This window comes from Anas acuta, chromosome 32 (assembly GCF_963932015.1).
Source record: "Anas acuta chromosome 32, bAnaAcu1.1, whole genome shotgun sequence".
Lineage (NCBI taxonomy): Eukaryota > Metazoa > Chordata > Aves > Anseriformes > Anatidae > Anas > Anas acuta.
Window position 1 is genome coordinate 1,056,709 of NC_089010.1, and position 18,030 is coordinate 1,074,738.

The following is an 18,030-nucleotide window of genomic DNA, read 5'->3' on the forward strand; positions in this document are numbered from 1 at the left end:
AAACCTACCTGGGGGGGGGTCTTGTACCCCCAAATCTACCCCGGAGGGGGTCCTGCACCCCAAAACGTCCCCATGGGGGGCAGTTCTGCACCCCCAAACCATCCCATTTGGGGTTTTGTGTACCCCAAACCTGCCCGTGGGGCTGGCAGCGGGGTGGGGGTCATACTCCTCTAAACCTACCTGGGGGGGTCTTGTACCCCGAAATATGCCCCGGGGGGGGCATTGCACCCCCAAACCTCCCCATGGGGGGGCACTTCTGCACCCCAAAGCCTCCTCATTTGGGGTTTTGTGTGCCCCCAAACCTGCTTGTGGGGCTGGGAGTGGGGTGGGGGTCATATTCCTCTAAACCTACCTCTGAGGGGGGGGTCTTGTACCCCCATATCTGCCCCGGGGGGGGCAGTGCACCCCCAAACATCCCCATGGGGGGGCAGTTTTGCACCCCCAAACCTCCCCATTTGGGCTTTTGCGTGCCCGTGGGGGTCCCTCCCCCCCATCCCCTCTTTTTGGGGGCCGTGCTCCCGAACCGGGGGGGGGGTTAAATTAACCCGGGGGGGGGGGCTCCGCCGGGGGATGGGCCGGGCTGGAGGCGGGGGCTCTGGGCGGGCCGGGGCTCCCCCCCCCACCCCCCCCCCGCCCCGCTGGGCTCGGCACGGCGGCGGCAGGGCCGAGCTGTGCGCTCCGGTACCGGGGGCATGGAGCCCCCCCCGCGCCCCGCCGCCCTCCTCGCCCTCCTCGCCCTGCTGCCAGCGGCCACCGCAGGTACCGCACGGGGCAGGGGGGGGCCGGGGGGGGGCATTTAGGGGGGGTTCCCCTCGCCCACGCGTGTCCCGTGCTGCGCACCCCGCTGCCGTGGGCACGCGTGGGGGTCCCCTCTTGGGGTCTGGGGGGGGCTCGGTGCCTTCAGCACCACGGACAGGGGTGGGGAGGGGGGGAGGTGCCCCCCCCCCCCGGGTTGGGGGGGGGCATGCACCCATTTTTGGGGGGCACCCACCCGGAGGTGTCTGCGGGGGTCCCCCTGGGCTGGGAGAGGGAGCTGTGAGTGTGGGGGGGTCACCGCGTGGGGGTCGTGCCCCCAGGGTTAAGGGTGCCCCCCCCACCCAATTAAGGGGTGCCCCCCACCCTGGTTAAGGGCCCCCCCTTGCAGCCCAAGGGCTCGGTGTCCCCAGAGGCACCCCTGTCCCCTCCACGGTGCAGGTGGGACACGAAGCCGGGTCACTCGGGGGGGGGCTGTCGGGGTGGGGGGGGGCATTTTGGTGCCAATAACGGGGGATTCACCTTCAGCGTTCCCACACCCCCACCCCAAAACACCCAGGCCAGGCATTTTTGGGGCCGGGCCGGCACAGCCGCTGCGGGGCCACCCACGATTGCTGTGCCAGGAAAAGGGGGGGTGGTGGTGGTGGTGGTGGTGGTGTTTGGGGGGGCTTGCTGTGGGGGGGGGTCCCAGCACGCCACGAGCCCTCCCCGGGGAGCACGGGCAGGAAACCAGCCCCATGTGCCGGGGTCAGGAGGGCCTGAGATTCGGCACGGCCGCTGCGGGGTCAGCCCGTTCCCAGCCCCGGCCGTGTCCCCGCTGTCATTTAGGGTGCCCCAAATGGGGGGGGGGCGCACAGCGTGGGGAGCCCCAGGAGGAATTATTCCCCCCCCCCCTTCAACCTCCTGCACCCGGTTCCCCCTCCCCAGCTTGCCCGGACAGGCTCCTCCGTGCATCTGCCGCCCCGGGGCGGGGGGCCCGGTGCTGTCTGATGTGGCTGCATTCACCCCCCCACCCCAAATCCTATGGCCCCCCCCCTCCCCACACACCTGGCGGTGCCGGGATTAACCCTCAGCACGCCCAAATCCTGCGGGATCCCCGAATTGCCCATCCAAACGGGGCGCTCACGGGGAGCGTGCGTGCGCATGGGGGGTGTGGGGGGGTAAAAGGGTAAAAGGGGGGGGGTCTCCCGCCCCTTTTGGGGTTCTCCCGTGCTGTGGGGGCGGAGGAATGCGCCGGAGGAATCTGGCGGCCGCGGACCGGACCTTGGGCCCACACAGCTGCCTGGCACCGGCCCCGTTTTGGCAGGACGCAGGCAGGGGGATGGGGACGCGGGGCTAAAATCACCGCCGAGGGTGATTCGGGGCTTTTCGGGGGGGGTCTTAATAACCCTCTGGGGGTGTTGTGGGTCTCTTCTCGCCCCGCAGCCGTGCCCGTGGACGTGCTGCAGACTCTGGGCATGAAGGACGGCCGGGACGGCGTCACCGTCACCGCCGGGATCTGCACCCAGCGCCCCGGCACCGAGGACCCCGATTTGGCTTTCCGCGTGGATAACCGCACGCAGCTCAGCGCGCCCACCCGGCAGCTCTTCCCCGGTACCCCCCCCCCCCAAAACCCTTTTTCTTTTTGGGGCGAGCATCCCTAGGGCTCGGGTTGAACGCCCCCCCGGTTGCAGATTCCTCCTTCCCCGAGGATTTCTCCATCCTGGCCACGGTGCGTGCCCGGCGCGGGGGCCAAGCTTTCCTCCTCTCCATTTACGACGAGCGCGGGGTGCAGCAGCTGGGGCTGGAGCTCGGGCGCTCGCCCGTTTTCCTCTACGAGGACCAGGACGGGCACCCTCCCCCCGAGCTCTACCCCGTTTTCCGCAAGGTGAACCTGGCCGACGGCAGGTGAGCGTCAGAGCCACGGGGATGGGGCCGGATTCTGCCCTTTTTCTCCCCAAACCAGCCCCGTCTCCGCAGGTGGCACCGCGTGGCGCTGGCCGTGGAGGGCACCAACGTGTCCCTGCTGGTGGACTGCCACCTCCTCGCCACGCTGCCGCTGGAGCGAGGACCCCGGCCCGTCGTCAGCACCGAGGGGGTGACGCTTTTCGGGGCGCGCCTGCTGGATGAGGAGGTGTTCGAGGTGAGCCCCCCCCCCCAGCCCCAAAAATCCCCCGTGCCGTCGTCCCGGCTGTCACAAGAAAATTGGGGGACCTGCGAGCTGCTGCTCCCTGTCCCCATTCCCCTCCTCGCATTCCCGCCTGCTGCAAATGTCAGGGGCCACGGGCAAAGAGGACGCTTTGAGGCAGCGAGGCGACTGGAGCTGGTGTCCCCCCCCCGCTTATTTTTCCCCCCAGGGAGCAGACAAGGCTGCCTTTGTCCGCTCGCCCCCCCCCGGTACCCGCAGCCAGGGCCAAGGGGGTGTCCGTGCTGGCTGTCCCAAGCTGTGCAGGGACAGGGCACGCATCCGGGGTGTCTTGGGAGGGGGAATTAAAAAAAAAAAAAGAAAAGAACAATCCCCCCCCCCCGATGCCACCCCCTTCACCCTCTCCTTCGCCGCAGGGTGACATCCAGCAGCTGCTGATCGTGCCGGACCCCGCGGCCGCCCACTCCTACTGCCAGCTCTACATGCCAGCCTGCGACCAGCCCCTGCTCTACCCGCTCCTCGCCCCCTTCCCAGAGGAGGTGGGCACCCGACCGAGCTCGGGGGGGGACCCTCGGGAGCTCCCCTCCTGCTGACACCCCCCGATGCCCACGTTTTTCTCTGCGCAGAGCGTCCCGGAGCCCAGCGCTGCCCCGCGTCGGAAGGGCAAGAAGGGCAAGGGGAAAGGCAAGCGCAAGGGCAAGGGCAAGAAGAGGAGGAACAAGGAGCTGCAGGAGCAGCACGAAGCCCCCGAACCCCCCCCCGAGACCAGCCAGGTAGTGAGGGTGAGCAGCCGAACCCCAAATTTGGTTTAAATACAGAGCAGTGTGCGTGGCCCCGTGGCCCGAGGGACCCGGCTGCGTCTCCGAGCTGGCAGTGCCGCGGCACGGTGCCGGCGCCGTGCTGCACGCAGCCCTTTGCCTCCAGAGCTGCTTCCCCGCCTCGTTTTTGTGAAATTTGGGGCAAAACGGGCCGGATCTGGCAACGCTAGCCCCGGCAGAGCCAGACCTTTGGGTCTGTTGGACGCGATGTTGGCAGGGCGCTGACCGTGCCGGCTCTTCCCGACGCCGGTCCCGATTGCACCTGGGGCTGAGCCGTCCCCACGGCTCCTGGCCTCGTCCCAGGACCCGCTGGGGGTCCCCTGGGGGCAGCCCCCTCTTCGCCTTCGTCCTCCCTTGGCTCTGGAAGTCAGGGCTGCAGCTGGAGGCCGGAGGCTGGCCAAGGGCCGCGGTCCCTCCTGCCGATGACTCAGCCTTGGCCGGGGGGGGGAGAGCCCCGGCGAGGGGTGGCCGAGCTCCAGGTGCTGCTCGGAGCCAGGGGCTGCACGGCCCCGACGTGCAAGGGAACGGCAGCCCCGGGCTGCCCAGCCCTGCCTCGCTTTTCCCCTGTCTCCCGCGTCCTCCCCAAACCCAAGAGACCAAAGCCTCTCCCAAATCTGGGCTGCGGCTTTGGGGACACCCCAAAATCACCGCGTCGCCGCGGGACCCCGTGAGGGTCGCGGGCCAGCGCCTCCCTTTGCTGTAGTGCTGAGATCCTCACCCCGTGCCCTTTTTGCGCATCACCCAAGGGCAGCACAGCCACCCCGACGCCACCGTCCCCGGAGGACAGCTCCTCGCCACCGGTCCCCTCCAGCTTGGCCACCACCGTGAGCGTCGCCCTGAACCTCACCGAGCCCTTCGAGGTACCGCCGGGGCTGGGAACAGCAGCGGGGCAGGGGATCCCCAAAATCTGCACATCCCCAGCATCAAACCCCATCCCTCAGGACGCTGGCGAGGAGCTCGTGCTGGAATTTGGGGAGGACGGAGCCGCTGGGGCTGCCAGCGGGGAGCCACCGGGCTACGAGGACTACTCCGACGGGGACCCCGCGAGCCCGGAGCGCTTCGGCCCCGCCGAACGGGAGGAGACGGTGATCCGGGCTCCCCAGGTAACGCTGGGGACGAGGACCGGGACCCCCTCCAGGCACGGCCGGACGAGCTGGGGCCACGGTATGGGGTCCGGGGGTCCCGTGGGGGCGGTTCGGAGCTCAGCCCCGAGCTCGCAGCCGCGTTCCCTGACCCCGGTGCCACCGCGCTGCGTCCCGCAGGAACCCAGCCTGAAAGGGGACAAGGGCGAGCCGGCCGTCGTGGAACCGGTGAGCAGGGGGGGCACACGGCCCCCCCAGGGACACTTGGAGCCCTGCTGTGGGTCACCTGGGGGTGGTGGCTTGCAGGACGGGGCGCGGGGACGCGCCATGCCCACTCCTTTCTCTTTTAGGGTCGGCGATTTGAGGGGCCGCCGGGACCCCCGGGCCCTGCGGTAAGGAGCAGGGGGGGTGCTGCTCCAGGGGGGGCTTGCAGAAGCCCAAGCATTAACGCTCCTCCGTGTCCTCCGCAGGGGGAAACGGGACCTTTGGGACCACCGGGGCTCCCAGGGCTGCCCGGGGACCCCGGAGAGCAGGTATGGAGCAGACGGGGAGGGGGGAGCTGCCCCGCAATGGGGCCGGCTGTGGGGCCGCAGGCGTTTCGGCTGCGTGCCGGGGCGTGCGGGGTGATGGAGCTGCAGGCCCTGACCTGACAGCCCGGCTTCTGCTGGCGTGACGGTGACGAGCACCCCCCCTTCCCCCCCCCCCCAAAAAAAAAAAAAAAGGGCCCCGCGGGACGGCCGGGGCTGCCAGGAGCCGATGGGATCCGCGGCCCTGCCGGGACCATGATCATGCTGCCGGTAGGGGTTGGGATGTGGGGCTGGGGGGGGGGCAGCTGGCCTCACCCCCCCCGCCCTCACCCCGCTCCTCTCCCAGTTCCAGTTTGGGGGAGACTCCCTCAAGGGCCCCACCGTCTCCTTCCAAGAAGCCCAAGCCCAGGCGATCCTGCAGCAGGCGAAGGTCAGGACCCCCGCGCCCACCCCCACGGCTCAGCCTCCCCCCCCCTCCCGCCTCACCCCTCTCCTCTTTTCCCTCCCCAGCTTGCCATGAAGGGCCCCCCCGGCCCCATGGGGCTCACCGGCCGCCCGGGTCCGCTGGTGAGTGCTGCTGGCGTGGGGGGCTGCTGCGGGACCCCCTTGGGGTGCCCACCTCGCACCGGGGTCGTCGGGCACCCCAGCAGACCCCCCGTGGTGGGGGCTCCACGCTCTCCGTTTTTTTTTAGGGTCTGCCAGGACACCCGGGCCTGAAAGGGGACGCAGGGGACATGGGGCCGCGGGTGAGTCTCGTAAGGTTGGGGGGCGGGGGGCGTTGGAAGCCTTCCTCTCCTCTCACCCCTCTTCTTCTTCTCCATCAGGGTCCCCGGGGACTGCAGGGACCCCCGGGACCACCGGGGAAGCTGGGCAGACGGGTAAGCGCTGTGGGTTTTAATTACAACCCCCCCCAAAACGTCTTACCCTGCTGCCACACGCAGCCAGGGGTGCCCCAAACTTGCCCCCTCACCCCGGGGGGGGGCACGGAGCCTTTCGCCCCTTCCTCACCCCCTTCTTGCAGGGTCGCGCTGGAGCAGACGGTGCCAGGGGACTCCCGGGGGACACCGGACCCAAGGTGCTTGGGGTGCCAGGATGCCCACGGCCCCCTTTTTTTTTGGGGAGGGGGCCGTGGGCTCATTTTGCCCCTTGTGCCCCGTAGGGTGATCGGGGTTTCGATGGTTTGCCGGGGCTGCCGGGGGAGAAAGGCCACAGGGTAAGTGCCACCATGCCGTGTCCCCTCCTGCCACCACCCTTCCCCGTGTCCCCTCACCTCCTCTCCGTCCCCTAGGGTGACGTGGGGAAGCCAGGACCTGCGGGCACCCCCGGGGAGAAAGGATCCAGGGTGAGGAGCCTGGGGGGGGGGGGTCCGGGGAAGGATCAGGCCCTGGTGGCGTGGGGGGGACACGCTCAGCTCCTCTCTGTCCCTCCCAGGGCTCCGACGGCTTGCCGGGACCGCGGGGACAACCGGGGGAACCCGTGAGTATCCATGGGGGGGGGGCCGGCCTCGGTTGTCCCCCAGCCCCAAGAGCTGGGGGGGGGCACGAAGAACCAGAACAGCCACATTTGGGGGGCTTCGGCCCACGGGAATCCCCCCCCCTGCAGTTTTTTGGAGGGGAGATTTGGGCTCTGCCCCCCCCCCCTGCTAACACCTCCGTCCTTGGCTCTAGGGCATGCGGGGGCTCATCGGTTCCCGGGGTTCCCCCGGCCCCCCGGGACCACCGGTAAGGGGCAGCGTCCGTCTGTCCGTCCGTGTCCGTCCGTCTGGGCTTTTTTCTGTGGGGTGTCACCTTGGGGTGCAGCGCCCTGAGGCTCCCTCCTTCCCCCGTAGGGTGCCAGCGGCATCGACGGCGCGCCGGGACCCAAGGGCAACGTGGTGGGTGCCCCGCTGGGAGCCCCCCACCCCAAATTAACCCCAAAGGAGGCACGGGAGGGTGCCTGCGGGGTTTTTTTTGGGGTTGTGCTGATGGATTTTCCTCTGCCCCCCCACCCAGGGAATCCAAGGGGAGCCGGGCCCCCCGGGACAGCAAGGAAACCCCGGTCCGCAGGTAAGGGATGGGGGGGCCACGGGGGTGTCCCTATGGGGCTGGCTTCCCTTCTCAGCACCCCACTGTTCTCTCGTAGGGTCTGCCCGGCCCCCAGGGCCCCGTTGGGCTGCCGGGGGACAAGGTGAGTCTGGAGCTGGCACGGACGAGGGGGTGGTGTCACCGTGTCCCCCCCCCTCACGTCCTCCTCTCGCCCAGGGCCCCCCAGGGAAGCCGGGAATCCAAGGGGTGGCTGGGGCCGACGGACCCCCGGTGAGTACCGGCGAGGGGATTTGGGGTTGGGCTGGTCCCCGGCACCGCGGGGACAACGGGGACGCCGTCACCTCCCCAGTTTGGGGCTCATTTTTGGGGTGTCCCTGTAGGGTCACCCTGGCCGAGAAGGGCCGGCCGGAGAAAAGGGCCTCCAGGTAAGGGGACGGACCCCAACCCCGTATCCCAGGCACGGTTGTGGGGTCTCCCTTGGGTCTTTTTTGCTGATGTTCAGCCTGTCCCCAGGGTCCCATGGGTGCCCCGGGTCCCGTCGGCTATCCGGGACCCCGTGGGGTGAAGGTAAGCACAGCTCCCCCCCCCCCAACGCGCTGCGTGGCCCCGCTGAGGCACGAGGTGGGGGCTCGGGGGGGGGGTGTCCCCCGGATTTGGGGTCCTCCCTCGGCCCCCTTTTTGTCTCTGCAGGGAGCTTTTGGGGTGCGGGGCCTGAAGGGCAGCAAAGGGGAGAAGGTAAGGGGTGGGGTGGCGAGGGGCCAGCATGGGGGGGGGTCTTGGTACCACAGTAGCCCCCTTAAAACGTGCCGCCCCCCCCCCAGGGTGAAGATGGATTCCCTGGCTTCAAGGGCGACATGGGTCCCAAGGGCGACAGGGTAAGCGGGGTGCTGGGGTTAGGGGCGGGGGTCTCCTCCCCACGGGGCTGCAGGATTTGGGATCGTACGGAGTGGGATGGAGCTGGAGGGGGAGATATTTATTTTGGGGAGGGGGGGGGGCAGCTGGGGACCAGCTGGCAGCGTGCTCCCTGCACCTTTGCCTTGCTTTTAGGGTGACCAAGGCTCGTTGGGACCCCGTGGAGAGGACGGCCCCGAGGGGCTAAAGGGGCAAACGGGTCCCATGGGGGAGCCGGGTGCTGCTGGCCCCGCGGGGGAGAAGGTGAGCACCGTCCCCATGTCCCCATGTCCCCATGTCCCCATGTCCCCATCCCCGTGTCCCCATGTCCCCCCTGTAGCCCACAGCTCAACCCTTTTCTCCTTTATAGGGCAAACTGGGGGTGCCGGGCCTCCCGGGCTACCCCGGGCGCCAAGGCCCTAAGGTGAGCAAAGGGGGGTGGCATTTGGGGTGTCCCCAAGGTGTCCCCAAGGTGTCCCCGGGTTGTGACCCATGCTCTCTGTCCTCAGGGATCCGCTGGCTTCCCGGGTCCTGTGGGGCTGGCGGGAGAGAAAGGGAAGAGGGTGAGTGCCCTACAACACACAACACCACCCCATTGGGATGTTCCCCGTCCCCAGAAGGATTTTGGGGTGGGGGGGACACCCCCCGTGTGCTGCTGTCCCCCCCCCCCCACCTCGTCTCTCCCCACAGGGCAAGGCTGGCCAGGCCGGGCAGACGGGACAGCGAGGGCCCCCGGTGAGCGGCCGCGGCCCCCACCCCAAGTTGGGGGTGATGGGGGGCACCCCGGGGTGCTGTGGTGGGGGGCACCCCTGGGTGCCGGCGGGAAGGCTGGTGGGGCCGGTTGTACCCCACAGGGACCATTATGGGGTCGTTTTTATCCCACAGAGACCATTGTGGGGTCGGTTACATCCCACAGGGACAATTATGGGGTCAGTTATACCCCACAGTGACCATTATGGGGTCGGTTATACCCCACAGGGACCATTGTGGGTCGGTTACATCCCACAGGGACCATTATGGGGTCGGTTTTACCCCACAGGGACCATTGTGGGGTCAGTTATACCCCACAGTGACCACCATGGGGCTGGTTTTACCCCACAGTGACCATCATGGGGTCGGTTATACCCCATAGTGACCATCGTGGGGTCGGTTATACCCCACAATGACCATTATGGGGTCGGTTTTATCCCACAGTGACCATTATGGGGTCGGTTTTACCCCACAGGGACCATTGTGGGGTCAGTTATACCCCACAGTGACCACCATGGGGCTGGTTTTACCCCACAGAGACCATTGTGGGGTCGGTTATATCCCACAGTGACCATTATGGGGTCGGTTTTATCCCACAGTGACCATTATGGGGTCATTTTTATCCCACAATGACCATTATGGGGTCAGTTATACCCCACAGTGACCACCGTGGGGCCGGTTTTACCCCACAACAACCATCACGGGGCCGGCTGTACCCCACAACCACCACACCAGGCCCCATTTTATCCTACAGCAGCCATCCCAAGGCCAACTCAACCCCGTGGCGACCATCCCAAAACCATTTATGGCCCACGGCACCCACCCTGGGGCCATCCTTGGGTCCTGCCCTACCCCAAACCCCATTCCCTGCATCCCACCCACATCCCATAGCAATTAGGATCGGGAGGGGGGGGGGGAGCCGTGTGCCACCCCCCTCTTGTCCCCTGTCCCCCCCCCAACCCCACAACTCCTCACCCTGCTCTTTGCCCCCCCACAGGGCCTGCCGGGGGAGCGAGGGCTGCCCGGCCCCACAGGGAAACCCGGCCCAAAGGTTTGTAGGATCTTGGTTTTGGGGTCCTCCTCGGCCCCGCTGTGTCCCCCCCCCCTTTGCTGCCACCCTTTTTTTGTCCCCCCAGGGAGATCCTGGCCACGATGGGGCCCCCGGCGTTGTGGGGGAGAAGGTAAAGACACCACACGGGGTGCGCCCCTAAAAAGCCACCCCAAAAAGGAACGGGGGCCGAGCACGGGGGTAACGGGGTGCCAGGCTCGAGGGGGGGGGCATCAGAGCTTTTGGGGAAGCTCCGGCGCCACCACCAAAATTTTTCCTTCTCCCACAGGGCCCTCAAGGTCCGCAGGTCCCCACGGCTTCCCGGGCACCAAAGGGCCCCTGTAAGTTTTTTTTTGGGGGGGGGGGCAGCGGGGTTTTTGGCGTGGCCCCCTGCCCTCCCCTCCATAACCCCTGCTCTTGCCTAGGGCCCCCCCGGGAAGGACGGCTTGCCGGGACACCCAGGACAGCGGGGCGAGCCGGTGAGACCCCCCCCCTTGGACCCCCAAGACCCCCCCCCCCCCAGGAGAAACCCAATTTTAACCAAATTTTTTTTTTTTTCCTTTCTCCCCCGCAGGGATTTCACGGCAAAACCGGCCCCCCCGGCCCCACAGGGGTGGTGGGACCCCAGGTGAGGGGGAGAGCTCGGTGTGGAAATGAGCATGGATGGATGGAGAGACCCCCCCCCCAAAAAAAAAAAATGCTCACCCTGCTTTTTACCTGCAGGGAAAATTGGGCGAAACGGGGCCGGTGGGCGAGAGGGGGCACCCAGGCCCCCCCGGCCCCCCCGGGGAGCAGGGTCTGCCCGGAGCCGCTGGCCGAGAAGGAGCCAAGGTAGGAGCGGGGCTGGGGGGGGGGGGGCGCACTCCCACCCCCTTTTTGAGCTCTGGGGGGGCTCTGTGGGGTCAGAGCCAAGCTCTCTGCTCCTCCTGCCCCCCCCGCAGGGAGACCCCGGCCCGGCTGGTGCTGCAGGGAAGAGCGGCCCCCCCGGCGTCCACGGCTTTCCCGGCGGGCGGGGGGCACCCGGAGAGACGGTCAGTGCTGTGCTGGGGGGGGGGGGAAAAACCCAAAAAAGCCCCCCCGGGAGAGGGGGGAGCGGGCTTCTTCCTAACCCCCCCCTCTGCCCTCCCGTAGGGTCCTCCCGGCCTGAAGGGTGGCGAAGGGCCCCCCGGCCCCCCGGGCCCACGGTGAGCACAAAACTTTTGGGGTTTCGGGGAGCGGATTTGGGGAGGAGGAGGAGGAGGGTGACTGGGGGGGGGGGAGGAAGGCTGCTGAGCTTTTCTCCCCCCACCCCTCCCTCTCCTTTCTCCCCAGGGCTCCCCGGCGAGCGAGGCCCCACGGGGGCCGCGGGAGGCATCGGTTTGCCCGGCCGGGGGGGTGCACAGGGCCCCCCCGGCCCCCTGGGCGAGAAGGGGTCCCCGGTAGGTGCTGAAGGGTGCAGGGGGGGGGCGAGGCGGGGGGTTTGGGCAGCTCCTTGGGGCCCAGCTGGCTTCTTCCTCATCCCTTCCTCTTCCTCCCCCCCCCCTCAGGGCGAGCGGGGTCCCATGGGGCCGGCCGGGCACGACGGGATCCAGGGCCCCCTGGGGCTACCGGGCCCCCCCCGGCCCCCCCGGCCCCGCTGGAGAGGATGGGGACAAGGTGAGTCGTCGAGGGAGGGGGGGTGCAACTCAGCCCCTCCAGCAGCGTTTTTTTTTTAATTTAATTTTTATTTTTTTCCCACATTTTGCTGTTTGATATCACCTTAGGGGGGGGGGGGTTTGGGGATGCGTCCAGGGGTCTTGGACCCCCCCCCCCGATGGGTTTGGGGCTTCCCCAGGAGCGGGGGATTTTTCATGGCCCTGGGTCCCCAGCCGTGGCGGCTTTCCCTGGCCTCCAGGGCTTGCGTGGGTGACATGGGGGGGGGACAGTGGGGGGGGGGGGACACACACAGGAATTTGTCACCGTGTCCCTCTGGCCAGGGCGAGATGGGGCTTCCGGACAGAAGGGCAGCAAAGGAGACAAGGGCGAGGCGGTGAGTGCCGGGGGGCTTCTCTGCCCCCCAAAGTGGGGGAGGAACGAGGGGAGAAGGGTTTTGGGGGTTTTGGGCCCCCCCCCGAACCCCACGGGGGTGCTGCTGTCCCCGCAGGGCCCCCCGGGACCCCCAGGAATCCAGGGACCCATCGGGCACCCCGGCCCTGCGGTGAGTTTTTGTTTTTTTGGGGACCCTTCCCACCCTGTTTCTTCCCCCGATCCCACAACCAAGCGCTTGCCCCATCTCAGCTCCATCCCCTGCCCCCCCCCCGGACCCCCCCCCCCCACAATGGGGTCTGTGGGGGTCTGACCCCCACCCCTCTCTCTTGGCAGGGGGCGGATGGGGAGCCGGGGCGCCGCGGGCAGCAGGGGAATTTTGGGCAGAAAGGAGACGAGGGAGCGCGGGGGCACCCCGGTTTGAGCGGCCCCCCCGGATTGCAAGTAAGGAGACCCCCAGATGGGGTGGGGGGGGGGAGCTGCTGGGCCATTGGGGGACACCACGGTTTGGGAACAAGGGACACGAGGGACCCCAGACTAACCCCCGATCCCACAGGGCATGCCGGGCCCCCCGGGCGAAAAGGGCGAAAACGGCGACGTTGGCCCCATGGTGAGGACCCCCCCCCCGCAGCTTCGGACCCCCCCCGAGTCGTTCACCCCCATCTCCAGCTCCCCACGCTTTTTGGGGTCTGACCCCGCTCTGTGCCCCCCCCCCCAGGGACCCCCAGGAGCGCCAGGACCCCGTGGGCCGCAGGGACCCAGCGGTGCCGAGGTGAGTGCAGCCGGGGGGGGGGGGGGCTCGGCTGGAATTTGGGCTGCCGACGGCCCCCCCCCCCCCCCAATCCTTTTGCTTTTAGGGTCCCCAGGGAATGCCGGGCGGCGTGGGACAGCCGGGGGCCGTGGGAGAAAAGGTAAGGATGTGGCTGGGGGGGGGGAGCGGGGGGGGGCGATGGGGGTCTTGAGGTCTGGGGGGAGCCAGGGGGTTTTGGGGGGGGGGCACGTGCACCTCCTGGCGCCCAGTGGCCCCCCCAGTGGCCTCGTTTTTCTCTCGGGTAGGGTGAGCCCGGTGAAGCCGGGGACCCCGGAGCCCCTGGAGAGCCTGGCCCCCCCGTGAGTATTGCACCCCAAAGGGGGTGTCCCTTTGGGGGGGGGGGGGGGGCAGAACCTGGTGAACGTTTTCCTGCCCAAAATGCCCCGAACCCCCCCGCTATGATCGCTCCCCCTCCCTCTGCAGGGTGTGAAAGGAGACGTGGGGGAGAAGGGAGACGCGGGGCCGTCGGGGGCAGCCGGCCCCCCCGGCAAAAAAGGCCCCCCCGGAGAGGATGGAGCCAAAGGCAACCTGGTAAAGGGAGGAGCGAGACGCCTCCAGCCCCCCCCCCCCCACCCCACAAGCACCAAACCCATTCCCCTTCCCGCTGGCCCAAGCTCTGGGGCTCCCTCCCAGCCCCCCCCCATTTTCCCCCCCCCCTTTTTCCAGGGTCCCATCGGCTTCCCAGGGGATCCCGGCCCCCCCGGAGACCCCGGCCCACCGGTGAGTTTGCCCCCCCCCCTCCCCGCCGTGCCCTAGTGTCACCCCCTGTCCCTACCCCGGGCTTGGGGGTGGGGGGGACACCGCGGTTCTCTCCCCCTCGAGGCACCCCAAAACCTTGGGGAGGGGGCTGGGGGGGGGGGCAGCAGCACAAATGCTCCCCCCCACCCCGTGTTGCAGGGTCTGGACGGGGCTGTTGGAGAGAAGGGTGACAGTGGGGACCCCGGCCTGCCGGTGAGTGGGACAGCGGGGGGGGGGCTTAAACCCCCCCTCCCCGGGGGTCTTGCACATCCATGCGCCCCCCCAGTCCCCGCTTTGGGGCCATTTTCACCCCAAAGTCCCCCCCCTCCCCGGCTTTGTTTTAGGGTCCGCCGGGCGCATCAGGGGAACCGGGCCCCCCGGGCCCCCCCGGGCGGAGGGTGAGTAGGGAAAGAGCAAAATGGGGGGGGGGGCACAGTGGGGCTGCAAATGGGGCCAGCCACAGCTCCTGGTGCCCCCCCCTTTTTTCAGGGACCCGTGGGACCTGTGGGGCGCGAGGGCCGTCAGGGTGAGAAGGGTGCCAAGGTAGGTGGCCCCCCCTGACCCCCCCAAAACTCACTGCCCTATAGAAGGGGAGGCTCGAGCCCCCCCCCCAGCCCAGGGCAGGACGCGGTGTGGGGTCAGCCTCAGGTCCCCGTGTCCCCCCCCCACCCCGTGTCCCCAGGGGCAGCCCGGCACCGAGGGGCCACCCGGGAAGACGGGACCCGTGGGGGCGCAGGGACCCCCGGGGAGACCGGGCTCCGAAGGGCTGCGGGGGATCCCCGGCCCCGCGGTGAGTGCTGGGGACAGGGACAGCGGGGACGGGGACAGTGGGGTTGGGGACATTGGGATGGGGACATCGGGGTTGGGGACACTGGGGATGAGCTACAGGGATGGGGACAGCAGGGATGGGGACAGCGGGGACAGGGGCATTCGGGTTGGGGACAATGGGATGGGGACATTGGGGACACTGGGGATGAGCTACAGGGATGGGGACATTAGGGACAGGGACAATGGGGATGGGGACATTGGGATGGGGACAGTGGGGACACTGGGGATGAGCTATAGGGATGGGGACCGTGGGGATGGGGACAATGGGGACAGGGCAATCAAGGATGGGATATGGGGATGGGGACAGTGGGGATGGAACAACGGGGATGGGGACAGTTGGGGACATTGGGGATGAGCTACAGGGATGGGGACAGGGGCATTGGGATGGGGACAGTGGGTATGGGGACAGTGGGGACATTGGGGATGAGCTACAGGGATGGGGACACCAGGGATGGGGACAGCGGGGATGGGGTCAGCAGGGACAGGGGGCATCAGGGGCAGTGGGGACATTCCCATGTGGCCAGAAGTGTCCCCAAAACCATGCCTTGGAGATGTCCCCTTGGCCCCCACCGCTGCAGCTGGAGACGACGGCAGCTCGGAGGGGCATTTTTTGGGGCGGGGGGCTCACCCCATGCCCCTCTCCCACCCTATATCTCTTCTAGGGTGAACAAGGCCTCCTGGGGGCTCCGGGACAAGCGGGACCACCCGGCCCCCTGGTAAGGCCTCCTGGGGACACCGGGACAAGCGGGACCACCCCGGCCCCCCCACCCCGTAGCCATCCTACGTGACCCCCCCCCTTTGCCTCTTGTAGGGTCCCGTGGGATTGCCCGGCCTCAAAGGAGACCCCGGCCACAAGGGAGAGAAGGTGGGACGGGTTTTTTTTTGGGGGGGGAGGGGGCTGGGGGGCTGCTCCTTGGGGAGGTGGCTTTTGTCCCTTTTTTGTCCCTTTTTTGTCCCTTTTGTCCCCAGGGCCACGCCGGTTTGATTGGGCTCATCGGACCGCCGGGGGAAATGGGGGAAAAGGGGGACCAGGGGCTCCCCGGCATCCAGGGCCCCCCAGGACCCAAAGGAGACCCCGTAAGTGGTTGGGGTCTCCCCCCGAGCTATAGGGGGAGCTGCGCAGCTTGGGGGGGGGGGGGGGGGGAACGAGGCACAGGTAGGGCGCAGTCCCCTGGAGCACGGGGCTGATGCTGATTCCCCGCAGGGTTTGGCTGGCCCCATTGGCCCCACCGGCCCCCCCGGCCCCCCCGGGCTGTCGGTGAGTATTTGCCTGCGCTTTTGGGGTGCTCCAAGCCTCCTCCTGAGCCTCCTGAGCCTCTCCTGCCTGCCTTTAACACCCCTAAAGGACCTGGGGGGCTTTGTCCCCAGGATGGGAAAGGGGCAGGGGGGGGCACGAGCCCCGTGGGGGGGTCGGGGACAGCTGCACGCCCAGGGTTGCTTCCAGCCCCCGCCGCTCCCCTCTTTTCTCTTCCCCGCAGGGTCCCTTGGGCCAGAAGGGCTCCAAAGGCTCTCCGGTGAGTGCTGGGGAGGGACAGGGATATGGGGACAGGGTGGGGGCTCCCATCGTGTGCCCCCATGGGACCCCCCCCCCCCCCCCACAAAGTTGGGTGGCAGCGGGGGGCGAGCACCGCGTGGCCGAATCCTTTTGCAGGGCGCTCTGGGTCCCCGAGGTGACACCGGCCCCCCAGGCCCCCCAGGACCACCGGTAAGGGACGCTTTGGGCGCAGGGACAACGGGTGTGCTCTGCTCCTGAGCCCCCCCTCATCCCGCTCTCCCCCCTTTTTCCGTGCCCCCCCCAGGGCCGCCCGGCTGAGCTGCTCGAGCCGCTGCCCTCGAGCCGGAGCGGGAGGCACCGACGGGCAACCCAAGGGGCTCGGGGCGAGCAGGGCCCCCCCCAGGACTACGAGGGGCTGGAGGAGGTGTACGCCTCGCTCAGCTCCCTGCGCACCGAGGTCGAGCAGCTGCGGAGACCCCTGGGCACCCCCGAGAGCCCCGCGCGCGTCTGCAAGGAGCTGCAGCTCTGCCACCCCCACCTGCAGGACGGTGAGGGCTGGGGAGGGCAGGGGGGGGGCAAAAAAGTGGGGTGCTGGACCGGCCCCATCCCTCTGTCCTCCCTCCCCAGGCGAGTACTGGATCGACCCCAACCAGGGCTGCTCCCGCGACGCCTTCAGGGTTTTCTGCAACTTCACGGCCGGCGGCGAGACCTGCCTCTTCCCTGAGAAGAAATTCGAGGCCGTGAGTTCGAGAGGGGAAAATGGGGGTCCGAAAATCCTCTCCGCCAGCTGCGAAAGCGGAATGGGGCGTTTCGGGGCTCGCTTTTCCCCGAGGGGTTGGGGGTTCGAGGTTTTGCCTCTCCTCTGTCCCGTTCCCCCCCCCCCCCCAGGTCCGTCTCGCTGCCTGGAACAGGGAGAAGCCGGGGACGTGGTACAGCACCTTCAGGAGGGGCAAGAAGGTGGGACCCCCGGGCACGAGGCTCCTCCAGGGAGGGCGCACGGTGCGCCCGGCATCTCCCCGCTCCCTCCCCTCAACCCCGCGCCGTGTCCCCCCCCCTCCCCACCCCATCCTCCCCGCAGTTCTCCTACGTGGACGCGGACGGGAACCCGGTGGCCGTGCCCCAGCTCACCTTCCTGCGCCTCCTGAGCGCCAGCGCCCGCCAAAATTTCACCCTGACGTGCCAAAACGCCGCCGCTTGGTACGACGCCCGCGCCGCCTCCTTCGCCCGCGCCCTGCGCTTCCGCGGGGCCAACGACGAGGAGCTGGGCCGCGACCACCCGGCCGCCCCCATCCGTGCCCTCCACGACGGCTGCCAGGTGAGGTCCCCCAGCACCCCGTTTGCTATTTTTTGTTTTTTTTGTTTTTTTTGGGGGGGTTCCCAGCCCCTCGACCCGCTCCCGTCCCCGCAGGAACGCCGTGGGCAGGAGCGGACGGTGCTGGAGGTGTCCTCGTCCCGCGTCGAGCGGCTGCCGCTGATGGACGTGGCCGTGGCCGATTTTGGAGAGGCCAACCAGAAATTCGGCTTCGAGCTGGGCCCCGTCTGCTTCGTGGGCTGAGCACGGCCCCCGGACACGGGCGGGTGGGGGTCTCCGTGCCCCCCCCCCCCCGCCACCCCCTGCGCCAGGGACATTGCCCCAGGCTCTGCTCTGGCATTCTCAGGACTCGGAGCCGCCGCAGCGCCGTCCCCTCCTGCCCTCGTGGGCCCCCCCTTATTTATACTGCCGGCTCCTCGAGGCGGGAGGGGGGCAAAGCTGGGGCAGGGCACCCCAGATGGTAAGGAGGGGGGGCCCGAGCCCCCTCCCCGTGGTGCTACAACGCTCCCTTAGTGAAGCACTGGATGTGCCCTCGGCACGGCGACACCGAGAGCCCCAACATGTGGGAACCAGGGGGGGCACCGGATCCGCGCCCCCCCTCCTGGTGCCATCGCTGGGGATACGATTTTACCGTGGTCTCCTGCGTGGGGAGCCCCCTGCCCATTTTTTTTTTTTTTTTGGGGGGGGGGTCTCCCCGTTTCACCGTGGGGCAGAGCTGGGGAAGCTCGGTGCCGGTCCCGGTGCCGTTACTGTACGATAAAGCGACTGTATGGAAGCTGGCTGCCCCCCCAAATCCTTCCCGATTTCCACGCAAATGGGGCGGC

General features: G+C 68.5%; 1 protein-coding gene across 2 annotated transcripts; it reads left to right on the forward strand.

Moving 5' to 3' along the window:
- Window positions 1–603: 603 nt before the first annotated feature.
- COL5A3 (collagen type V alpha 3 chain) lies at window positions 604–17,981 on the forward strand. Of its 2 annotated transcripts, none has more exons than XM_068664515.1 (65): window positions 604–759; window positions 2,179–2,346; window positions 2,427–2,640; window positions 2,713–2,875; window positions 3,295–3,417; window positions 3,505–3,660; window positions 4,443–4,556; window positions 4,638–4,799; window positions 4,959–5,006; window positions 5,129–5,170; window positions 5,249–5,311; window positions 5,501–5,575; window positions 5,652–5,735; window positions 5,816–5,872; window positions 5,998–6,051; window positions 6,130–6,183; window positions 6,327–6,380; window positions 6,465–6,518; window positions 6,594–6,647; window positions 6,737–6,781; window positions 6,973–7,026; window positions 7,134–7,178; window positions 7,297–7,350; window positions 7,427–7,471; window positions 7,546–7,599; window positions 7,710–7,754; window positions 7,843–7,896; window positions 8,020–8,064; window positions 8,151–8,204; window positions 8,377–8,484; window positions 8,591–8,644; window positions 8,730–8,783; window positions 8,911–8,955; window positions 9,968–10,021; window positions 10,107–10,151; window positions 10,308–10,497; window positions 10,593–10,646; window positions 10,742–10,849; window positions 10,960–11,049; window positions 11,150–11,436; window positions 11,545–11,653; window positions 11,974–12,026; window positions 12,141–12,194; window positions 12,359–12,466; window positions 12,579–12,632; window positions 12,741–12,794; window positions 12,880–12,933; window positions 13,079–13,132; window positions 13,257–13,364; window positions 13,500–13,553; window positions 13,731–13,784; window positions 13,916–13,969; window positions 14,061–14,114; window positions 14,254–14,361; window positions 15,062–15,115; window positions 15,211–15,264; window positions 15,369–15,476; window positions 15,604–15,657; window positions 15,878–15,913; window positions 16,051–16,104; window positions 16,199–16,442; window positions 16,522–16,634; window positions 16,783–16,851; window positions 16,973–17,209; window positions 17,303–17,981. In XM_068664515.1, the coding sequence occupies exons 1-65, from the start codon at window positions 693–695 to the stop codon at window positions 17,447–17,449; spliced, it is 5,532 nt and encodes a 1,843-aa protein (XP_068520616.1). In that variant the 5' UTR covers window positions 604–692; the 3' UTR covers window positions 17,450–17,981. The 2 variants fall into 2 exon arrangements, with proteins under 2 accessions (XP_068520616.1, XP_068520617.1); XM_068664516.1 differs by having other exon boundaries at window positions 3,505–3,651.
- Window positions 17,982–18,030: the final 49 nt, after the last annotated feature.

What these genes read in the sequence shown, in the direction of transcription:
- COL5A3 (XM_068664515.1), top strand. Translation starts at nt 693, where the DNA reads ATGGAGCCCCCCCCGCGCCCCGCCGCCCTCCTCGCCCTCCTCGCCCTG. An exon ending in CACCCGGCAGCTCTTCCCCG is followed by an intron (nt 2,347 to 2,426) that starts GTACCCCCCCCC and finishes CCCCGGTTGCAG; the next exon opens with ATTCCTCCTTCCCCGAGGAT. An exon ending in CAGGGGACATGGGGCCGCGG is followed by an intron (nt 6,052 to 6,129) that starts GTGAGTCTCGTA and finishes CTTCTCCATCAG; the next exon opens with GGTCCCCGGGGACTGCAGGG.